Source organism: Chiloscyllium plagiosum, unplaced genomic scaffold, assembly GCF_037043375.1.
Source record: "Chiloscyllium plagiosum isolate Xiang-an unplaced genomic scaffold, Cpla_swu_hap1 HiC_scaffold_29, whole genome shotgun sequence".
NCBI lineage: Eukaryota > Metazoa > Chordata > Chondrichthyes > Orectolobiformes > Hemiscylliidae > Chiloscyllium > Chiloscyllium plagiosum.
Window position 1 is genome coordinate 18,559,824 of NW_028270167.1, and position 18,752 is coordinate 18,578,575.

Here is an 18,752-nt window from a genome sequence, read left to right on the forward strand (position 1 = left end):
TCTTGATACTTTCCTTGGATTTGTCTTAACAGAACAGGTTCCACTGGAAGGTCTGAAATCACATCTATCATCACTTGGACTTTCATCAGCAATGTGACTGACTCTTATCTGCCTTTCAGGCAATCAGGAATGTACTAGCGAGCAACATCCACAGTCCTTGAATTAATAAAAAGATAAATCCACTTGGAGGCTTTCCTCAGACACAGGGAGTGTGTGATTCAGAAAAATGCATTTCAGAATTTTCCATGTGATGGACGAGAGGGAAACACCTTGATAATTTCTACAGCATGATTTATTTCCCTCCTTGTAGCTACCTATCATTGTCACATTTCCAAGGTTGGGGAATTCATTTCCCTCTCAAATCCATCGGGTAAATTGATGGAGTCTTGATGTGAGCAATGTTCCACCAACTTTGAGGTGCTCTTTTGTTATTTTCCATCTGTTTAATTGCTTGTTACAGCTCTCCCATTGATACTAGCTCACCTTTAGACCCTGCCATGGGGAACTGGGAAATTGACTGGAGAGAATCAGCTGCCATTATGAATCCAACATAAAGAGGCATGAGGCATTTCAAATTATGCACATTTTGTCTTGAATTTCCTGCTGCCATTCACTTTGCTCTAAGACAAATTCAAAATAGGGGTCCAGACCTCAGACGTAGTTTAAAAAGTCTGCATACTTCCTTATGATTCAAAATATAATGAAACAGTTTGTTTCTTGCAGAGATAAAGAATGGGATAGGATGGAGTAAAGCAATAGAAAGGAAGATTATTATTTGTATTTCAAGTTTCTGTAAGGTTGTAATTCTAAACTAACATTGATTAAGTAATGGTTTATCACGACCAATAAAAGAACAGTACTAATTTTATCCAAGGATGCCTTTCCACATCTGACATGATTAGAATGTTACTATCAGACCAGAAACAAGTTAACCTCTATAATTTAGAGTAATTATAATTAAATAGTAGTTGTTGCAATGAATACAAGATGTATGGATTGGGTTTTCCAATTAGAAGTGCTCAGATTATAAAGCAGAATGACAGGAGACTGAATACATGTTTGAGAAGGAAGTAGAACAACATAAATTCGAGGAGTCAGATAAAAAGCCGCAGCAGCACAAGTTTGAGGCAAACAGAGAAAGGAGCAACTTTGTGTTCATTCAGATATTAAACATTTTAAGGGGAGGGTTTAAGTATGAGGTAGGAGCAAAGGGAAAATATCAAAAATAGGAGGCAACATTGATTTCACAATGTGCAGAAAAAAAGTACAATCAACTGAAGAAAGGAAGAGTCAGTTATATTCATATTCTGGTGCATCGAGTTAGTAAATCCATCCTAATTTCAATGTTGAATGGTAGTGACAAGACAGACATTTTTACAGACATTTGAACTTTTAGCAGTATGGCACAACTACAACTATGGTACATGGGTAGACAGACTAATGCTATCACTCAGTATGAAAAGTTTAATTGCATTTTCACGTATAGAATCTGAATTCCATAGACACAATAACTTTAAATGTGCAATATTCTTCTTTTCACAATCTCAAAAGCATTAGAAGGAAAGTTTAAGATGGCATACAAAGAAATTAACTATAATATAACTGTAATATAAATTAACTGTAATATAATTAATTGGTTCTTGAGATGCACAATTTAAAACAAAAACAAAGGGTTAGAGGAGAACAGTACAGTCTCAGGAGAAGAGATTAATGGGTTTGTGTTGATTGACCAAATTTGCGGTTTTTCCAGAGGATTTACATATGTGGTTGCTAGACAACAGATGTAAACCCTAAGTGACAGAGAATGTAGATAGTTTGTAGTCTTGTGAGCATTAAGAAAGCTTATGTGGATGGGATAAGATTTATTGATAATCACTGTGAGGTAGTCCATACGCGATATAGGGCAGAAGGGGAGAGAATAGCGTTTGCAGTTATCATAACTTTTTTGTTTCTGTTTAACTCCAAAAGTTTTGGGGTTGGATTTTTTTTGTCAGGCATTCTGTACTTTAGATCTTATAGCAACTCTCACAGCAATTCTCAATCATCACACCAGAAGAATTGAGTTACATTTAGAAAGGCATTAGCCTTTTTTTTATGTATTACCCTAATTTTGCCAGTAAACAAGGTGACAGTGAGGTAAAACTGTGGAAAACAAACATCAATTTACTGTTGGAGATGAAACAAGCAACAAAAGTCATTGATAAGAAACAAGTTACAACTATGTCAAACCTTAAGGAAAGACATTAAGAGGACAAAAGACACACAAATCTTAACATCTTCTCAAATTAACTACTTAATCAATGCAAACTCTTAATTAAATCTTGTGTACAATGATTATTATGCATGAAGTGATTTTTCGCAAAATAAATGAAAAGTATACATCAGTTTTTACACTCAAAAAATATCACAAAATGGTTTTTAAAACTGTTGTTTCTGCCTGAAATAAATTAAACATTTAAGATGCCAGTATTGGGAGCTTTAAAGTTGATATTAATAGAAATGACTAAATGCTCTTGCTTTTTGGTTGTTACCAGCAACTTCCCACTTAAATGAGGATTTTTAAACTTTGATCATTGTACCGTTTCTCTCCTTCCTCTTTCTTCACAGTTATCACCATCTATTTCCAACCAGTTCCAGTCCGTTGTTCCATTCATTCTAAGCTATACTCTTCACAATGCAATCTTGCGCACTCGTTGTCATGCTAAACAGTCTTCAACATACATCCACATATACTCACTTGTATGTATTCTTACTCACCATTTTTACTTCCATACTAATGGAATGCAGCAGAAAGTTTTTCAGAAAAAAATTATAATGGAGTACAGCACCTGTATAACCTTCCCCAAATTCAATTAATCAAATTGGTGGCTAACTCTATAACAGTCATATCTTTAGAGACACTGGGATTCCATGAAATCCTCCAAAGTGTTTTCAAATTTGATTGAAATGTCATTGTTTTTATTCTGAAAGTTCTCCTTCTTTCATCAAAAGGGATACATTAGAGATAAAGACAAAACCTGTCAAGGTGAACAGGTGTGTCATTTCAGACAGCCAGCTAAACTTGCAAAAATGCCAGCATGTTGGGAAGCCTGTGGGAATTCTTGTGTTCTTCATTCAGGTCAATCTCATGAGTTGTTAACTGTGTATCAATTGCCTTTAATTAAAGCTTGAAACATGGCGAATTCTGAGGAGGAACTTAAAAAACAGTTGAAAAGTTTGTGGAATATGTGAACCAGTGACAGGTAAATTTCAACAGAGTGAAATGAGAAGTGATTCATTTTTGTAGGACAAACATAGAGAGAATATATGACGTAATGAGAACAGCACCATGCAGGTGGCACAGTGGCTCAGTGTTTAGCACTTCTGCCTCACAGTGCCAGGGACTCGAGTTCGATTCCTGCCTCGGGCGACTGTCTCTGTGGAGTTTGCACATTCTCCCCATGTCTGCGTGGGTTTCCTTCCACAGTTCAAAGATGTGCAGGTTAGATGAATTGGTCATACTAAATTGCCTAAAGTGTTAGGTGCATTAATCATGGGTAAATATAGGGTAGGGGAATGGTCTAGGTCAGTTACCCTTCAGAGGGTTGGTGTGGACGTGTTGGGCCAAATGACCTGTTTCCATATTGTAGGGAATCTAATGCAGTTCTGAACAAATTGCAGAAAAAGCAGGACCTGTGCATAGGTCATGAAGGTGGTATGAGAGTTTGAGAATGTGGATAACAAAGCATATTGAGTAACATCAGCTTTATTTATTGGAGTATTGAACATAAGAGCAAGGACATTATGTTAAACTTGAATTGGATACAGGTTTGGTTCAATTGAAGTATGACATTCACACTCTTGGGAGTATGTGGAGACGTTGGAGAAAGTGCTGAAAAGGTTCACAAGAATAGTTCCAGAGATGTAGACTTTCAGTTATGAAGATAGTTTAGACAAGTTAAGCTGATTTTCCTTGGAGAAATGAAGGAGAAGAGGAGATTTGATAGAGGTATTCAATATCATGACAGGTCTGGATGGACTAGATATGGTGAAAGTGTGCCCATTTATGAAAGGTTCTAGAACAAAAGGGCTGGGGTTTAAGCTAATTGGCAAAGAAACAAAATCAGCATGAGAAAGGAATAATTCACAGAGTGAATCATTGGCATATGGAAATCACTGCCTAAAAGTGTGGTGGAGACAGGTTCAATTGAAGAATTCAAAATGGAAGAGGATGATTATCTGAAAAGACACAATGGTTCAGGACAATGGGAGAAGGTAGAAGAATTGGCACTAAGTTCATTCAGAGAGCTAGTGCAGACTATGTCCAAATGGCATTCTTCTTAGTTGGAACAGTCTGTAATTCTTTGAGGTAGAGGGCATTAACTGGGGTTTCACTTGAACCAATATAAAAAGGAACTTGCTGAAATTGTGGTGGGGTTGAGTTCACAGGTATATGTTTGCAATGATTCACTCTATAAATAAATAGATAACTTGCAACAGTAGTGGATTCAGCAAATTTATGAACATTTAAATGGTCAAATGGATAGGCATATGGACGTGAATGGAATAGTATAGGTTAGATGGGCTTCAGGTTGGTTTCACAGTTTGGCTCAACATCGAGGGCTGAAGGGCCTGTACTGTGCTGTAAAGTTCTATTTTCTATGTCAGACTAAGTAAAGATTGGTTCTAGTACTATCCTGGATTAAAACATAGGACAGACTGTTAACATGGGGTAAAGGAAAATTGAGTACATTCTTCAGTCTGCATTTTACTTTCAATTGACAAATTCCTTAGCTTTTGTGAGATTCATTAGGTTGATTAAGGGGGAAGACAGAATAGATTGATGGGGCTGAGTAGTGGCTAGAAATCCTTTAAATATTGAGATTAGTCAGCTGCTTGCCTTGCCTTGGTGAAAAGTTTTTTTTTCTTAGGACCCACACTCAGAGTGTGCTTTCGCTGCTTCAGATGTGATTTCCAATACCTTGGAGATTATTTCTGCTGATTTGACTTTTATTTAATCTTTGATCTCATCCTCCCAGCTGTCAACCTTTCTTAGCAGTGTGGGAGCCACTTGATCAACTTTACACTGAACCTCTTCTAAGAAACAAGAGTAGGAGCAAGAACAGTAGTCTACTCAACCACTTGTTATTCCACAGAATAGGGGATGAGAGCCAGCGCACAGAACCAAATGCCCCTCTACCAGACAGGAGATTACTTTTTGCATCTGACTGAGCATCAATGTCTTTCTGTAAACAGATGGTGCATATGCCTCCAAAAAGAGTTGAACATGAATGTATTTCAATAACGTAGGGATCAAAAGTATTTTTAGTTTTGTCACCAATGATTCATTTAATGGCAGTTTTGCTATCTATATCACTATCACTTTGATAATTCATGGAGTTTGTGACTGTTTATTCCCCAACATCAAACCAAGCAAGAAATTCAATTGAATATCATTTTATCTAAGGTTTAATAGTCTAATCTCTCAGACAATTATATTGTTAGAAAATAAAAATAAAAACTGTTCCAATAAAAGCAAATAACAAAAAAATGCAACCTTAGGACCTATACTGTAAGCTTGATAATGAAAAAAGGTAGAGTCCAAGGTGGAATCTGCAGTGAATAAAGAATTCAAATGAGCTTTCTGTTTCAAATAACTCTTGTATGTTTTGCGTTTTACTTATTGAGCTAACATCTTCAATCACGTACTTCTATCTTGTATTCGCTTTAAATACTTCCACTACATTTTACCTGGATAACATTTGTTACTAAATATTGATTGAACGTGCTAAAGATAATACTATATGTATTTTCCAAAAAATGGGGAATCAAAGATACACATCCATACTGACACTGCTTAGTTGGCAAAATGGAAAGAGAGATGATGAATGATGCTGGTTAAATAATTAGCATTATGGAAATTATTCTCTGGCAGTCTCTAGTTAATAGAATCTCTACAGTGTGGAAACAGGTCATTTGACCCAAGAAGTCCAAACAGATCCTCTGAAAAGTAACCATTCCCCTATGTTTACCCCTGACTAATGCACCTAACTTACAGATCTCTGAACACTATGGACAATTTAGCATGGCCTACTCACCTGACCTGCACAACTTTGGATTGCACCCACAGTGACAGAGTTTCTAAACTCTAAAGTGTACTAAAGTAGACCTTCTTTACCTTTGAAAAGTTTGCAAAATCAGCAGATATTGACTAAATGGGTTGAAGCAGCATTTTGAAAACATGATATTGGAAGTTTCTGTTCATGCAATTAGTCAATGAATAAGAAATACATTTGTATGAATTTTACTTGGCTGCTATTTTAGTGCTGGAATTAACATGTTGCTTTCAGATCATCATTCCTACCTCTAAAATAATGCACAGTGAATTAAGTCAATCAGAGGCCTAGTGTGAATACAGTCTTGGATCCATGCATTAATCATAAAAGATGATGCAAGGGAGGTATGGGTAGGAAAGAAAACCTCATTGCCAAAATCTGGTGGGAGAGTCAAGTCTAGGGTGAAACAGAGTCATGTGTTGAAGTGGGAACAAGGTTAGGGTCATAGAATCATACAGCATGGAAACGAATCCTTCAGTCCAACTAGTCTATGCCAATCATGTTCCCAATTGCCTGCGTTTGGCCCATATCACTCCAGACTGGCGGAATATCCAAGTTTTAAGGGAGCATGCAGAACAGCATCGGAAAGCATGGTGAGCTACTGACGCGGCATTACTAGCAGTGAACACCATTGTGTTCACAGAAGGGGGTATAGAGGAATAAATGCCTATCATTAAGGTCTAATGTTAGGGCTCAGGGATCAACGAGGACAGTTAAAAGTGATGTTTAATGTGGTGAGTCTCCACATTGGGTGGAAATGTACTGTCAGGGTAATGTGAGGGAAATGAGGGCATGGATGCTCTGGTCGGGGTGGGGGATCTCTAAGAAGAACTCTATAGGTTCTCCATAAGTCAATGATTCATTGACTTTGAAATATACACAAATGACTCTTTTTATTGTAACATGTTACAGCAACTGTAACAGAGTAAGAACATGTATAATGCAAATTATATTTGTTGCGATATAATGAGAAAGCTCATGTTTCTCTTCTTTTACTCTTTACTCTCTTCTGGTCAACCACAACAATTTATTTTTAATTTATCCTTTTTTTTAAATGTAGCTGTCACACTTCAACTAAATTTAGATAACCAGGTAAAAGTGAAGCAGAGCAAATTCCAAGGTTTTCTTGAGTGAAAGAAAATGGAGTTTCATGACTTGAAAAAAATGAATAAAATATAACAACAAACACGGACACACGTGCAGATTTGAACTTTCAAAGAATTTGGGGAGGGTATATGACATAATACAGGAAGTTGCAGTTTACAGTGTTTTTTTTAGCTTGTTTGAGTTGGGAGAATGCTAAAACCTGTGTCTACCTGATTAGCTGCTATCTTGTTTCCTCTGCAATGTTGAAGCTGCAGAAGTCTTGGTCACTGTTTACAAAGTGTTTAAAACAATGATTTTTAATGGGTTTTTTCTGCTTGATTAATCAGTGAGCTTTTTTAAACTTGGATTTAAATATTATAGTGTCAAGTAATATACAACGATATATATTTCAAATTTTGTATTATAAGATCTGAATTATGAAGCGAGACATACAATAGAATCACATTTGTTTTCAATGAAATGGATGCAATTTTGTTACTGGCACAATGGCATGTTTTATTATTTTTAATTAGTATATTGTTTAATTTGTTTAATTATTGCATATACAGGTACTAGATCACATCTTAATCTTCAAGATTTCCCCCAATAAATGCTTAGATTTGAAGTATATTATCTGCCTGACTGTCCCAATGCTTTTATTTATATGTTATTGTATAAAATTCTCTTAAGAATCACACTTTATTTGCATGGCAAAATACTAATTGTTTCCAAAGTACAATGACCATTATATGCTGCATAGTTCACATGCTCTCCTCCTCTTCTTCCTTTTACCTTTTTGTTTCCCAGATCAATTTTGAAGCTGGAAAGCAGACAGATGACCTATTTCAAGACTTACACTATTCTTTTCTTTACAGCTAATGCACAAGAATAGCCTCAGGATGATTTTCTCCCCCTCTTTTATTATAAGGAATATATCTGGGTTTTATTTGCATTTTTGGATAAGATGAGTAAAAGTGTACATATTTTAACAAACTGCAGTATAACAAGATTTGGTTTTACAAAATGTAGTCTTTTACCACAATAAATCTTTCATAAACTAGGGTGAAATGTATCCTAGAATTTAGCCAATTTTGATGCACTCAATAGTAGATGTTCTTTTGTTTTCCCTTTAGGGTGAATCTAATCTCTATTTCATGTAATTCTTTAATAAAGCAGCTTAGTACAAGATAGATTGAATAGTGATGGTTGAATCTTTCTTCCCATACAGAGTTTCAAGGCACCATCCTCTGGGGTATTGCTTCTCTGCTGACCTATGACTATTTTAACATCTATGCCAATTAAACTCAAATGAAAGTAGGCTATAAACCATCTAACTCACACGACAGACCAAATTCCTCATAACTAAATATCTGGGATACATTCCAACTTACTAATGCATATTGTGAAAGTTCTTGTCAATGTCTCCTTTTATAACCTGTTGATGCAACAGAACTCTTTAATGGAACAAGAAAATAAGAATACAATATTCACTCATTGCATGACTCTTCGGTAAGGGGACTTGAAGACTGAAGCTTGTGGTATAAGAGGACACTTTCCCAGGGATGTGAAAATGTAGCACAGTTAGTGATGTATGTTTAATGGCTCCCACAGACTGCACAAAAAGACACTTATAGCAGAGATAGAGGACACTTGACTCTGACAAGTAAGCCAGCATACTAAGGGTATTGTGTTTCTCCAAACAATTTCCTTTACATTAAAGAAAGTGCACACACTATCCTTTGCATTGCAAGTTATGCAAGTTACCAAATGTACACGGTCACAAAAAAAGATAATTTATTAACAAGCCAGTATGTTAACTCTAGTCCACTTTTGTCAGTTCTGCACATGCATTGCAAATGTAGTTCTTAAATTGTGCCAGTCTCCTCATAGCATCTATACATGTTGTCGTGGCTGTTCCTCAGATTTCGCTAATTCCTAGGGTGATGTTTCCTTAGTGCATGTTCTTGTTGTGGTAACATTAGTCGCCAATTCATTTATCTTACAGTTGAACAGTAGATCTCTGTGACTGATGGTTATTGTGTACTCTGTGCAAGTGGTAAGGCTACTTCTTGATCAAACTCCTACAGTGAAAACTCAGCTTCTCTAGTTTTACATAAAGATATGTGCTTGGTATTATATATTTGGTCATTCACAATTACTGTATTCAACTGCTCTACAGTTGTGGAGAAAGTGAGGTCTGCAGATGCTGGAGATCAGAGCTGGAAATGTGTTGCTGGAAAAGCGCAGCAGGTCAGGCAGCATCCAGGGAACAGGAGAATCGACGTTTCGGGCATAAGCCCTTCTTCAGGAATGCTCTACAGTTGTGGTCAACTAGGAGAAAGTGAGGACTGCAGATGCTGGAGACCAGAGTTGAAAATATGGTGCTGGAAAAACACAGCAGGCCAGGCAGCATCCGAGGAGCAGGAGAATTGCGTGTCGGGCATAAGCCCTTCTTCAGGAATGAGGCTGGTGTGCCAAGCGGGCTGAGATAAAGGGTAGGGGGAGGGAATTTGGGGGAGGGGCACTGGGAATACGATAGGTGGAAGGAGGTGAGGTTGAGGGTGATAGGCCGGAGAGGGGTGGGGGTGGAGAGGTCAGGAAGAAGATTGCAGGTCAAGAGGGCGGTGTTGAATCTGGGGGTTGGGACTGAGATAAGGCGGGGGGAGTGGAAATGAGGAAGCTGGAGAAATCTACATTCATCCCATGTGGTTGGAGGGTTCCTAGGCTCTACAGTTGTCCCAAGTAACCATATAGGGTGACTTTTGTTTAGAGTATTGAATGGTTGCACTTTGGCTGACTCTCCAATACTCAGCTCTGGAAATGACTTGGCAAATTTATCAAAGTAACATTTGGCCTATTGTCATTTCATCTTGATTTTGTCACTCGTTATGTTTAGCTTCAATAATTTTTTTTTGTCATGAGCAGAGAAGTTTCGATTCAGTGTGACATTAGTCTTTAAACTGGAAGTGGGAAAGGTTGGTTAATTCAGAAGAATTTGTTAAAGTAATGTCACATCTTCTAACTTGCTGGAGTCTTTTGAAGAGATGACTGAGAGGATCCATGAGGACAATGCTGTTGATGTGTATAAGTGGATTCCAGAAGGCATTTGATGTAACGCTACACAAGAGGTAGTTGTGAAAGTTTATATCTCATGGAATAAAATAGTCAACTGCAACATGGATACAAAATTAGCTAAAAGATAAGAAAGAGACAGTAATGTTCAATGATTATTTTTCAAGCTGGAGTAGGGTTTATAGTGGAGATCAGAGCTCTGAGGAAGGAGATATGGCTGTGGTAGCGAGTCTGTTTGAGAATGTGGCTGAAGAGCTTCTGTGCAGAGGAGATGACCTGGGGGGTGCAGTGAGAGAGGGACTCACTGAAATCTTTGTAGAGGGAGGAAGAGAGGAGATCCCCAAGTGTTTGGATTGGGTGCCTTGTGTTGAAGCCTACCTAACCAAAGCTATTCCATTATCTTCCATGTGTTTACTCAATGACCATTTAAATGCCCTTAAAGTTGGCGAGTCCACTACTGTTGAGGGCAGGACATTCCTGATCTGTTCTCCAATTGATATGCACTGGCTGATGCAAAGCCTGATCTGTTCTCCAATTGATGTGCAGTGGCTATGATTGACAACTTCAAAGATTCTTCATTTGCTGCAAGGAAAGGAAAGTCACTAATAAAGGACATAGTATCTTAGACTCTATTAATAGGGGTACAGAGCACAAATACATCCTCAATATTTGTTATTATTTACATTCTCTGCTCTGGTTTTAGTCTTTCTATTTGCTTTTCTTTTTTCCCCAACTGGCTGTTCTCATCTTGTCTGTCTCACAACATATTGCAAAGCCTGATCTGTTCTCCGATTGATATGCACTGGCTGATGATTGACAACTTTAAAGTTTCTTTATTGGCTGACAGCAAGAAATGCAAAACTTGCGCCCACACCTCCCCCCTTACTTCCCTCCAAGGCCCCAAGGGATCCTTCCATATCCGCCACAAATTCACCTGCACCTCCACACACATCATTTATTGCATCCGCTGCACCCAATGTGGCCTCCTCTATATTGGGGAGACAGGCCACCTACTTGTGGAACGTTTCAGAGAACACCTCTGGGACACCCGGACCAACCAACCCAACCACCCCGTGGCTCAACACTTCAACTCACCCTCCCACTCCACCAAGGACATGCAGGTCCTTGGACTCCTCCATCACCAGACCATAACAACACGACGGTTGGAGGAAGAGCACCTCAGCTTCTGCCTAGGAACCCTCCAACCACAAGGGATGAACTCAGATTTCTCCAGTTTCCTCATTTCCCCTCCCCCCACCTTGTCTCAGTCAAATCCCTCGAACTCAGCACCGCCTTCCTAACCCACTCCAGCCTATCACCCTCACCTTGACCTCCTTCCACCTATCGCATTTCCAACGCCCCTCCCCCAAGTCCCTCCTCCCTACCTTTTATCTTAACCAGCTGGACACACTTTCCTCATTCCTGAAGATGGGCTCATGCCCGAAACGTTGATTCTCCTGTTCCTTGGATGCTGCTTGACCTGCTGCGCTTTTCCAGCAACACATTTTCAGCTCTGATCTCCAGCATCTGCAGTCCTCACTTTCTCCTGACAGCTTTTTTGAACAGGCTTCTGGTCTTTCAACAGACAGCTCTCAGTACAGCATTCTGATGCCCATGTCTTATGATGCGCCTACGATAAGATCATCTATCATTTGACCAAATTCTTAGGATCCAGTTAGATCAGTGTAGTCAATAGGCTCCTTGTCCCTTGAGTTCTGATATTAATCCCATCCATAAGCAACATTGATGTGGTATCCAATGAACGTCATTAATGTTTTTATCTGGCTTTTTTGCGCCTCATTTGCAGTTAGCAAGTAACGCTCTATCCCTAGCACTGGAAGTGTAAAAAAGGTGTCAACACCTACATGTCCCCTGGCCCTCTATGACTGACAATTGGTGTTGAGCCCCGCCCCCGGTCTCTCTAATTGACAGTTGGTGCAGTGTGGCTCCGCCCCGGTGTAGTTTGATAGACAGTTGGTGCTGAGCCGCGCCCCTGGTCCCCCCTGATTGACGGTTAGTACTAAGCACCGCCCCCTTGCTGTCAGATTTGACCGTTCGTGAGCTGGCCCCGCCCACAGGCACGCGGATTAACAGTTCGTGCTAAGTCCTGCTTTGATTGACATTTGATCTTAGTTGGCCCGACCCCCTCAGCCCTCTCTGACAGTTGGTGCTGAACCCTGTCCCCTGGACTTTACTGATTGACATTTGATGCTAATCCACGCCCTCTCGCCCTCTCTGATTGATAGTTGCCGTTGAGCCTCGCCCCTTGGCTAATGTTGATTGACGGTTTGCGTGGCGTGGCCCCACCCCCTCCTCCCGTTTGATTGACAGGTGGTGCCTGTTTGTCCCGCGCCCGGCCACCCCTCTGACAATTTGTGCTGAGCCACGACTCCAGGTCCCCTTCTGATTGACAGTTGATGCTTACCCCCGCCCCCTGGCACTCTCTGATTGACGGTTGGTCGCAGTAACCCCGCCCTGCTGCCAGCTGATTGACGGATGGCCCCGCCCTCACGCCTTCCCTGATTGACAGTTCCTTTCTGAGGGGGGGGGCTGGAGTGCGCGGTGCAGGCTGGGAACAAAACAAACCCCCGGCTCGAGTGAGCGGGCAGACACGGTGATTGCTGAGGGGGGCCGGGGGGGGGAGGGGAAAATAGGTGTTGCGGCCGAGACATCACACGGAGCCGCGACATTGGCCGCACGGTAAGAAGCGGGGGTATGTAATTTAACAGTATGTGTCCGGGGGGGGGGGGAGTGCGAATGAAGGGGTTGTCTTCTTCCATCCTCGCCCCCCCCCCCCCCCCCCCCAACTCCCCCACCACCTCAGGCCTCTGACCCGCTTCAGACTCCGAGCCCTCCGTCTCTCCAGCCACTTGAGAGGCCCCGAGAAGGGTGAGCCTCACTCTGTCCCGGGCAAGTGAAGTGAAGGGGAGTGGGGGAAGCCTCCCATGTGATTCTCCAGCCCCCCCCCCCCCCCCTTCCACTATTGAGGCCTCCTCTGTAAGGCCGGGCTGAGGAGCCGCACCAACAGGTAGGTGCCTCCCTCACTCCAGCCCAGCACCACGGCCCCGCGTAAACAATGGCCCGTCTGGGCTGACACATCGCCTCGGTCTGTATGCGATCACTGCCAGCGCGGCCCCGCCGACCAAGGGCCGCAAATTCACTCCTCGGTCTCCCCCATGTCTCCCTCACGGGTACACATTGCCAACCTCTGTCCGAAGTCATGATTCATGCACTTCTAATGCATGGCAATGTGTTCCTGTTTCTCGCAAAACAAGGGGTAATTCCTAAGTGTGTTTCACTTTCCTCTGTTCAGCGCCACGAGTAAAATGGTAGCATATTCAGACACCCACACCTCAGCATATTTCTGCAAATGAACCAGTCTGTTAATCCCTAAATACAGCAAGGATTGTGCACATTTCTAGCTATCCACTCTTACTGACTCAACAAAGAAGTAAACTATAACACCCACTTGTTCCTGCAATACTAAGCAAATAGTAAAATGAGTGTTCAGTGAAGTATAAAGTTATTGACTTTGTTCTGAAGTTTAAATCTGGAAATGCTTTAAATTGTTCCCTCTTGTCCTGGTTCTTCATCCTGGAGCTGATCCATCACCACACTTGTTCAAAGCTTTGGTGCTGGACCAGTAAAATTGATCAAATTTCAGTGATGAATTTTAACTAAATTATGCTTCATAATGCAATGATTAATGGAATTTGTCCATGATGCGCAATGAAGAATTGTATTATGTTATTATGTGTAATTATGTGATTATAAATAGGCATTTAAAAAGACATTTCATAAGCTAAATGCTTGAATTATTGTCGAACTGCAGATTTGGCAGCATTAAAGTTGTAGAATATTATAGGAAAGAATTATTCATAATATCATCATTGTATCTTGTTTAAACCAACCTATCAACTGAGTGTTTCAATATAGTTTGAAAAATAAAAAAAAACAATGTTAAAGCTGGCCTGGCCTTCCAGAAAAAAACATTTTATGTGCTTGTATTTTGGAGGTTTGAGCAGTACAGCTCAATTATATTTAAAATTTAACTAAGTATTGATAAAATTCAAATAGGCCAAGGACTTGCTGACTTGTATCAAGATTTCTGAAACACGAGGCTCTTGTAATTTCTGAAATTTTGTTTCAGCAGCATGTATAAATCAAAGAAAGTGTGGATGAACAAAGGGACCTTGGAGTGCAGGTTCATAGTTCCTTGAAAGTGGAGTCACAGGTAAACAGGTTAGTGACAAAGGATTTGGTATGTTTGCTTTTATTGCTCAGTGGATTGAATATTGAAGTTGGGAGGTCATGCTGCATCTGTACAGGGCATTGGTTAGGCTACTTTTGGAATACTGCATTTAATTCTCCCTGCTGGAGGAAAGATGTTGTTAAACGTGAAAGGTTTCAAAAAAAGATCTACAATGATGCTGTCAAGGTTGGAGAGTTTGAGCTATAGGGAGAGGCTGAATAGGCTGTGGCTGTTTTTCTTGACTTTGTACACCCCAGTCCAACACCAGCATCGCCAAATTTTAAATGTTGTAATTGTGCCAGCCTTTACCACTTTCTCTGGCATCTCATTCCCTCTGCGTGAAAAAGTTGCTCCTTAGGTCCCTTTTAAATCTTTCCCTTCTCACCTTAAACCTACGCCCTCTAGTTTTCAACTCCCCTACACTGGGGAAAAAACATTAACTAGTCACCCTACCCACGCCACTCAATTTTATGAAATTCTATAAGTTTACCACTCACTGGGGGACAGGTAGCAGAGGAAGGTGGCTGAGCAGAGGCTGATTGCTAAGTATGGTACCCATAGGGAGGGCCTCAACCGGGACCTTGGGTTCATGTCACATTACAGGTGATCACCATTGCACTACACACACACAGATATTCCTTCACACACGCTCTCACATACACACGGACACAGGTACACACAGACGCGCACACAGGCACCCACACACACCCTTATAGACACACACTCTCCCACACTCTCACATGCACCCCCTAACAGACTTAAGACACTCTGCACTCACTACACACGCACGCACATGCACGCACGCACACACACACACACACACACACTTTCTCACACTCACAACCCCCACCCCAGACAGACACACACAGACAAAGACCCACATGCACACACATATTTTGTGTGGTGAATTTGTACTTGCAGAGTTACATTGCACTTTGCTCAAAAACTGCATACATTCATGTAGAACCCTGAGCTCAAAAACTGCATGAATTTATGTAAAACTTTGATTCTAATCTAAAAAGTGAGATAACAATCTAAACATCAGGTCATAGACAGAGAACACAGGGGGCTAACACCTTCAACATATTGTCTAGCTATCACCATTGTTAACAGCTAACCCGAGAATGCAACTTAAAAAAAAGGGTTTTGTGATTTACATGTGAAAGAAGTGAAACTATCACTGTATTCTAACAGATGAAAGGCTTAACAGACAATCAATTTTTCAATGTATAATTTCAGTTACATCACATTGCAAATTTTTGCTATAAATTCTGTTATGATCGAGCCCTCCACAATCACCTGATGAAGGAGCGTCGCTCCGAAAGCTAGTGTGCTTCCAATTAAACCTGTAGGACTATATCCTGGTGTTGTGATTTTTAACATTTAAAAGGCATCTGGATGGGTATATGAATAGGAAAGGTTTAGACGGCGATGGGCCAAGTATTGGCTAATGCGATTAGATTAATTTAGGATATCTGTTTGGCGTGGACGAGTTGGACCAAAGGGTCTGTTTCTATGCTGTATAGCTCTATGATTCTAAATCATTATACAATAAAACAAAGAAATGTGAATGTGGCGATCTGAAACAAAAACAGAAATTGCTGGAGAAACGTCTTCAGAGGCACCAGACCCCACATTAACTGCTTTCTTCTTGTAGATGCTGCCAGACTTGCTGAGCTTTTCCAAATGAATCATAATATTTTAGCTTATAAATGTTTCTAAAGGTGGCTTTGTCATGTTTCCAATATATACTGATCATATGTAATTGCCTTTTGGTTTCTGTGTGAAATCATCTGCCACCTTATTTAAGTATACATCATTTTTTCATTTTTACAATAGACAATAGGTGCAGGAGTAGGCTATTCTGCCCTTCGAGCCTGCACCACCATTCAATATGATCATGTCTGATCATCCTTAATCAGTATCCTGTTCCTGCCTTATCTCCATAACCCTTGATTCCACTATCTTTGAGAGCTCTATCCAACTCTTTCTTAAATGAATCCAGAGACTGGGCCTCCACTGCCCTCTGGGGCAGAGTATTCTGGGTGAAGAAGTTTCTCCTCATTTTTGTCCTAAATGGTCTACCCCGTATTTTTAAGCTGTGTCCTCTTGTTCGGCACTCACCCATCAGCGGAAACATGTTTCCTGCCTCCAGAGTGTCCAAACCTTTAATAATCTTATATGCCTCAATCAGATCCCCTCTCAGTCTTCTAAACTCAAGGGTATACAAGCCCAGTCGCTCCAGTCTTTCAGCGGAAGGTAGTCCCGCCATTTCAGGAATTGACCTCGTGAACCTACGCTGCACTCCCTCAATAGCCAGAATGTCTTTCCTCAAATTTGGAGACCAGAACTGCACACAGTACTCCAGGTGTGGTCTCACCAGGGCCCTGTACAGCTGCAAAAGAACCTCTTTGCTTCTATACTCAATCCCTCTTGTTATGAAGGCCAGCATGCTATTCTTCACTACCTGTTGTACCTGCATGCTTACCTTCATTGACTGGTGTACAGAACACCCAGATCTCTTTGTACTGCCCCTTTACCTAAATTGATTCAATTTCAGACTCTAGTTACCAGCTGGCACAGGTGACAACCACTGCTGATAAATATGAAGGTTCATTGCATTTATTAAAAGATTGAGATGAGAGAAATATTTATAGGAATGCAAGCTGTTTACTGTCAGGTTTAAGGAGCATAAACACTGCCTTGAAATTCTGAATTAAACTTTGGTTACTAATCTGGTGAAAATAAATAGTACTAGGTGGTAAAGTAAAACTAACTTGCAATAAACTTGATTTCGGTTGTTAGTTTTCTATGTAGATGAACCTTTGTTTCTGGGTTAAATTTAAATTGCCATTTTAGGGACAACCGTGGTGAGAGTTTAGGCTATGTGACTTGTTTTCCATAAGACGCATATGAGGGCCAAGTGTTCTCATTCTGTCTTGTAAACTTTGAGTCCAACTGTGTTTGTTTGGGTGCTTTAAGAATGATGGTACATGAGGATCATTGTTGGTTAGTAGAAGTACAGAATTGACTGGTCTGGTGGCACCAACTTGATAGTGCATGGTCTGTCAGTATATGGGAATTAAAGTACTGTAAGGCAGTAAGCTGTGACTTATACTTATCAGGACAAGGACTTAATACTTGAAATTTCAAGCTCAAAATAAAAGATGCATTTCTTTTCTTCAGATCCTCGAGACAAGGGTATTGAACACAAGGAGAACAAATAATGGGTCTAAAAACCTTTACACACAATTCTCCAGTCCATGGTCAAGAGCTCCTTGGAAAATTAAACAAACTCCGTAATGAAGGACATTTCTGTGATGTAACAATTCGAGTTCAGGATAAGATCTTCCGAGCCCACAAAGTGGTCCTCGCTGCTTGCAGTGAATTCTTCAGGGCAAAACTTATAAATCAATCAGATGCAGATGAGTGCATTTTGGATTTGAATCACGTGACTGTTAGTGGGTTTTCACCATTGCTAGAATATGCATACACTGCTACACTTGCCATTAATACTGAGAACATTATTGATGTCTTGGCTGCTGCAAGCTATATGCAGATGTTTCATGTAGCAAATACCTGTTCAGAGTTCATGAAATCAAGTATCCTGTGGAATACAAGTAGTAATCCCCCAGGACCTATTCCTCCACTACCTCAGGAGAGTAGTGGAGCTTGCATCGTTCAGTCCCACGATGACAGCCTATCACCAGTGTCATCAGAATGTAGTTCAGTTGAGAAGAGTAAGCCCAGGGAGTCTCGCCGAAAGCGAAAGAATTTCATAATGATATCGCCAGAGAGTCCAACTGAATCTGCTGCTCAGCCCAACTGTTCACAAGTTTTAAACCCTTCAGTGACCTTTTCAGATAGCAACAGGACCCAGCAATGTGTGGACTCGTCTGTGTCATTTCAGTGGACCTACCCATTGGGTGGTGATCGACGGACGCAAACTGAAAAAAGTAAACAAACAGAAAATGCTAGAATCTCGGAACAGACTGTGAATGCAGAGGTAACAGGAAGACTACCTGAATTCACTGCTTGTGAAAGCACAAAAGCAACATCATCCCCTGTAATAGAAGATGATGTACGAATCAAAGTTGAAAGGTTAAGTGATGATGAAGGTCATGAAGTGGTATCACAACCTGTTAGTGCTTCTCAAAGTTCACTTAGTGACCATCAAACTGTACCAGGCAGTGAACAAGTTCAAGAGGATTTATTGATCAGCCCACAGTCTTCCTCTATAGGTATGT

The 18,752-nt window shown here is 40.6% G+C and overlaps 1 protein-coding gene across 5 annotated transcripts in view; it reads left to right on the top strand.

Annotated features, from left to right (window-relative positions):
- Positions 1–12,882: 12,882 nt before the first annotated feature.
- Positions 12,883–18,752, top strand: part of LOC122540670 (zinc finger and BTB domain-containing protein 44-like) — a 50,186-nt gene continuing 44,316 nt past the window's right edge. The window contains exons 1-3 of one of the 5 annotated variants that reach the window (XM_043676713.2): positions 12,883–12,953; positions 14,407–14,491; positions 17,689–18,746. In XM_043676713.2, coding sequence (XP_043532648.2) covers positions 17,732–18,746 — 1,015 coding nt within the window. In that variant the 5' untranslated portion in view covers positions 12,883–12,953; positions 14,407–14,491; positions 17,689–17,731. Of the gene's footprint in view, positions 12,954–14,403; positions 14,496–17,688; positions 18,747–18,752 lie in introns of those variants that run through there. The other 4 variants (XM_043676712.2, XM_043676715.2, XM_043676714.2 and 1 more) reach the window with 4 other exon arrangements.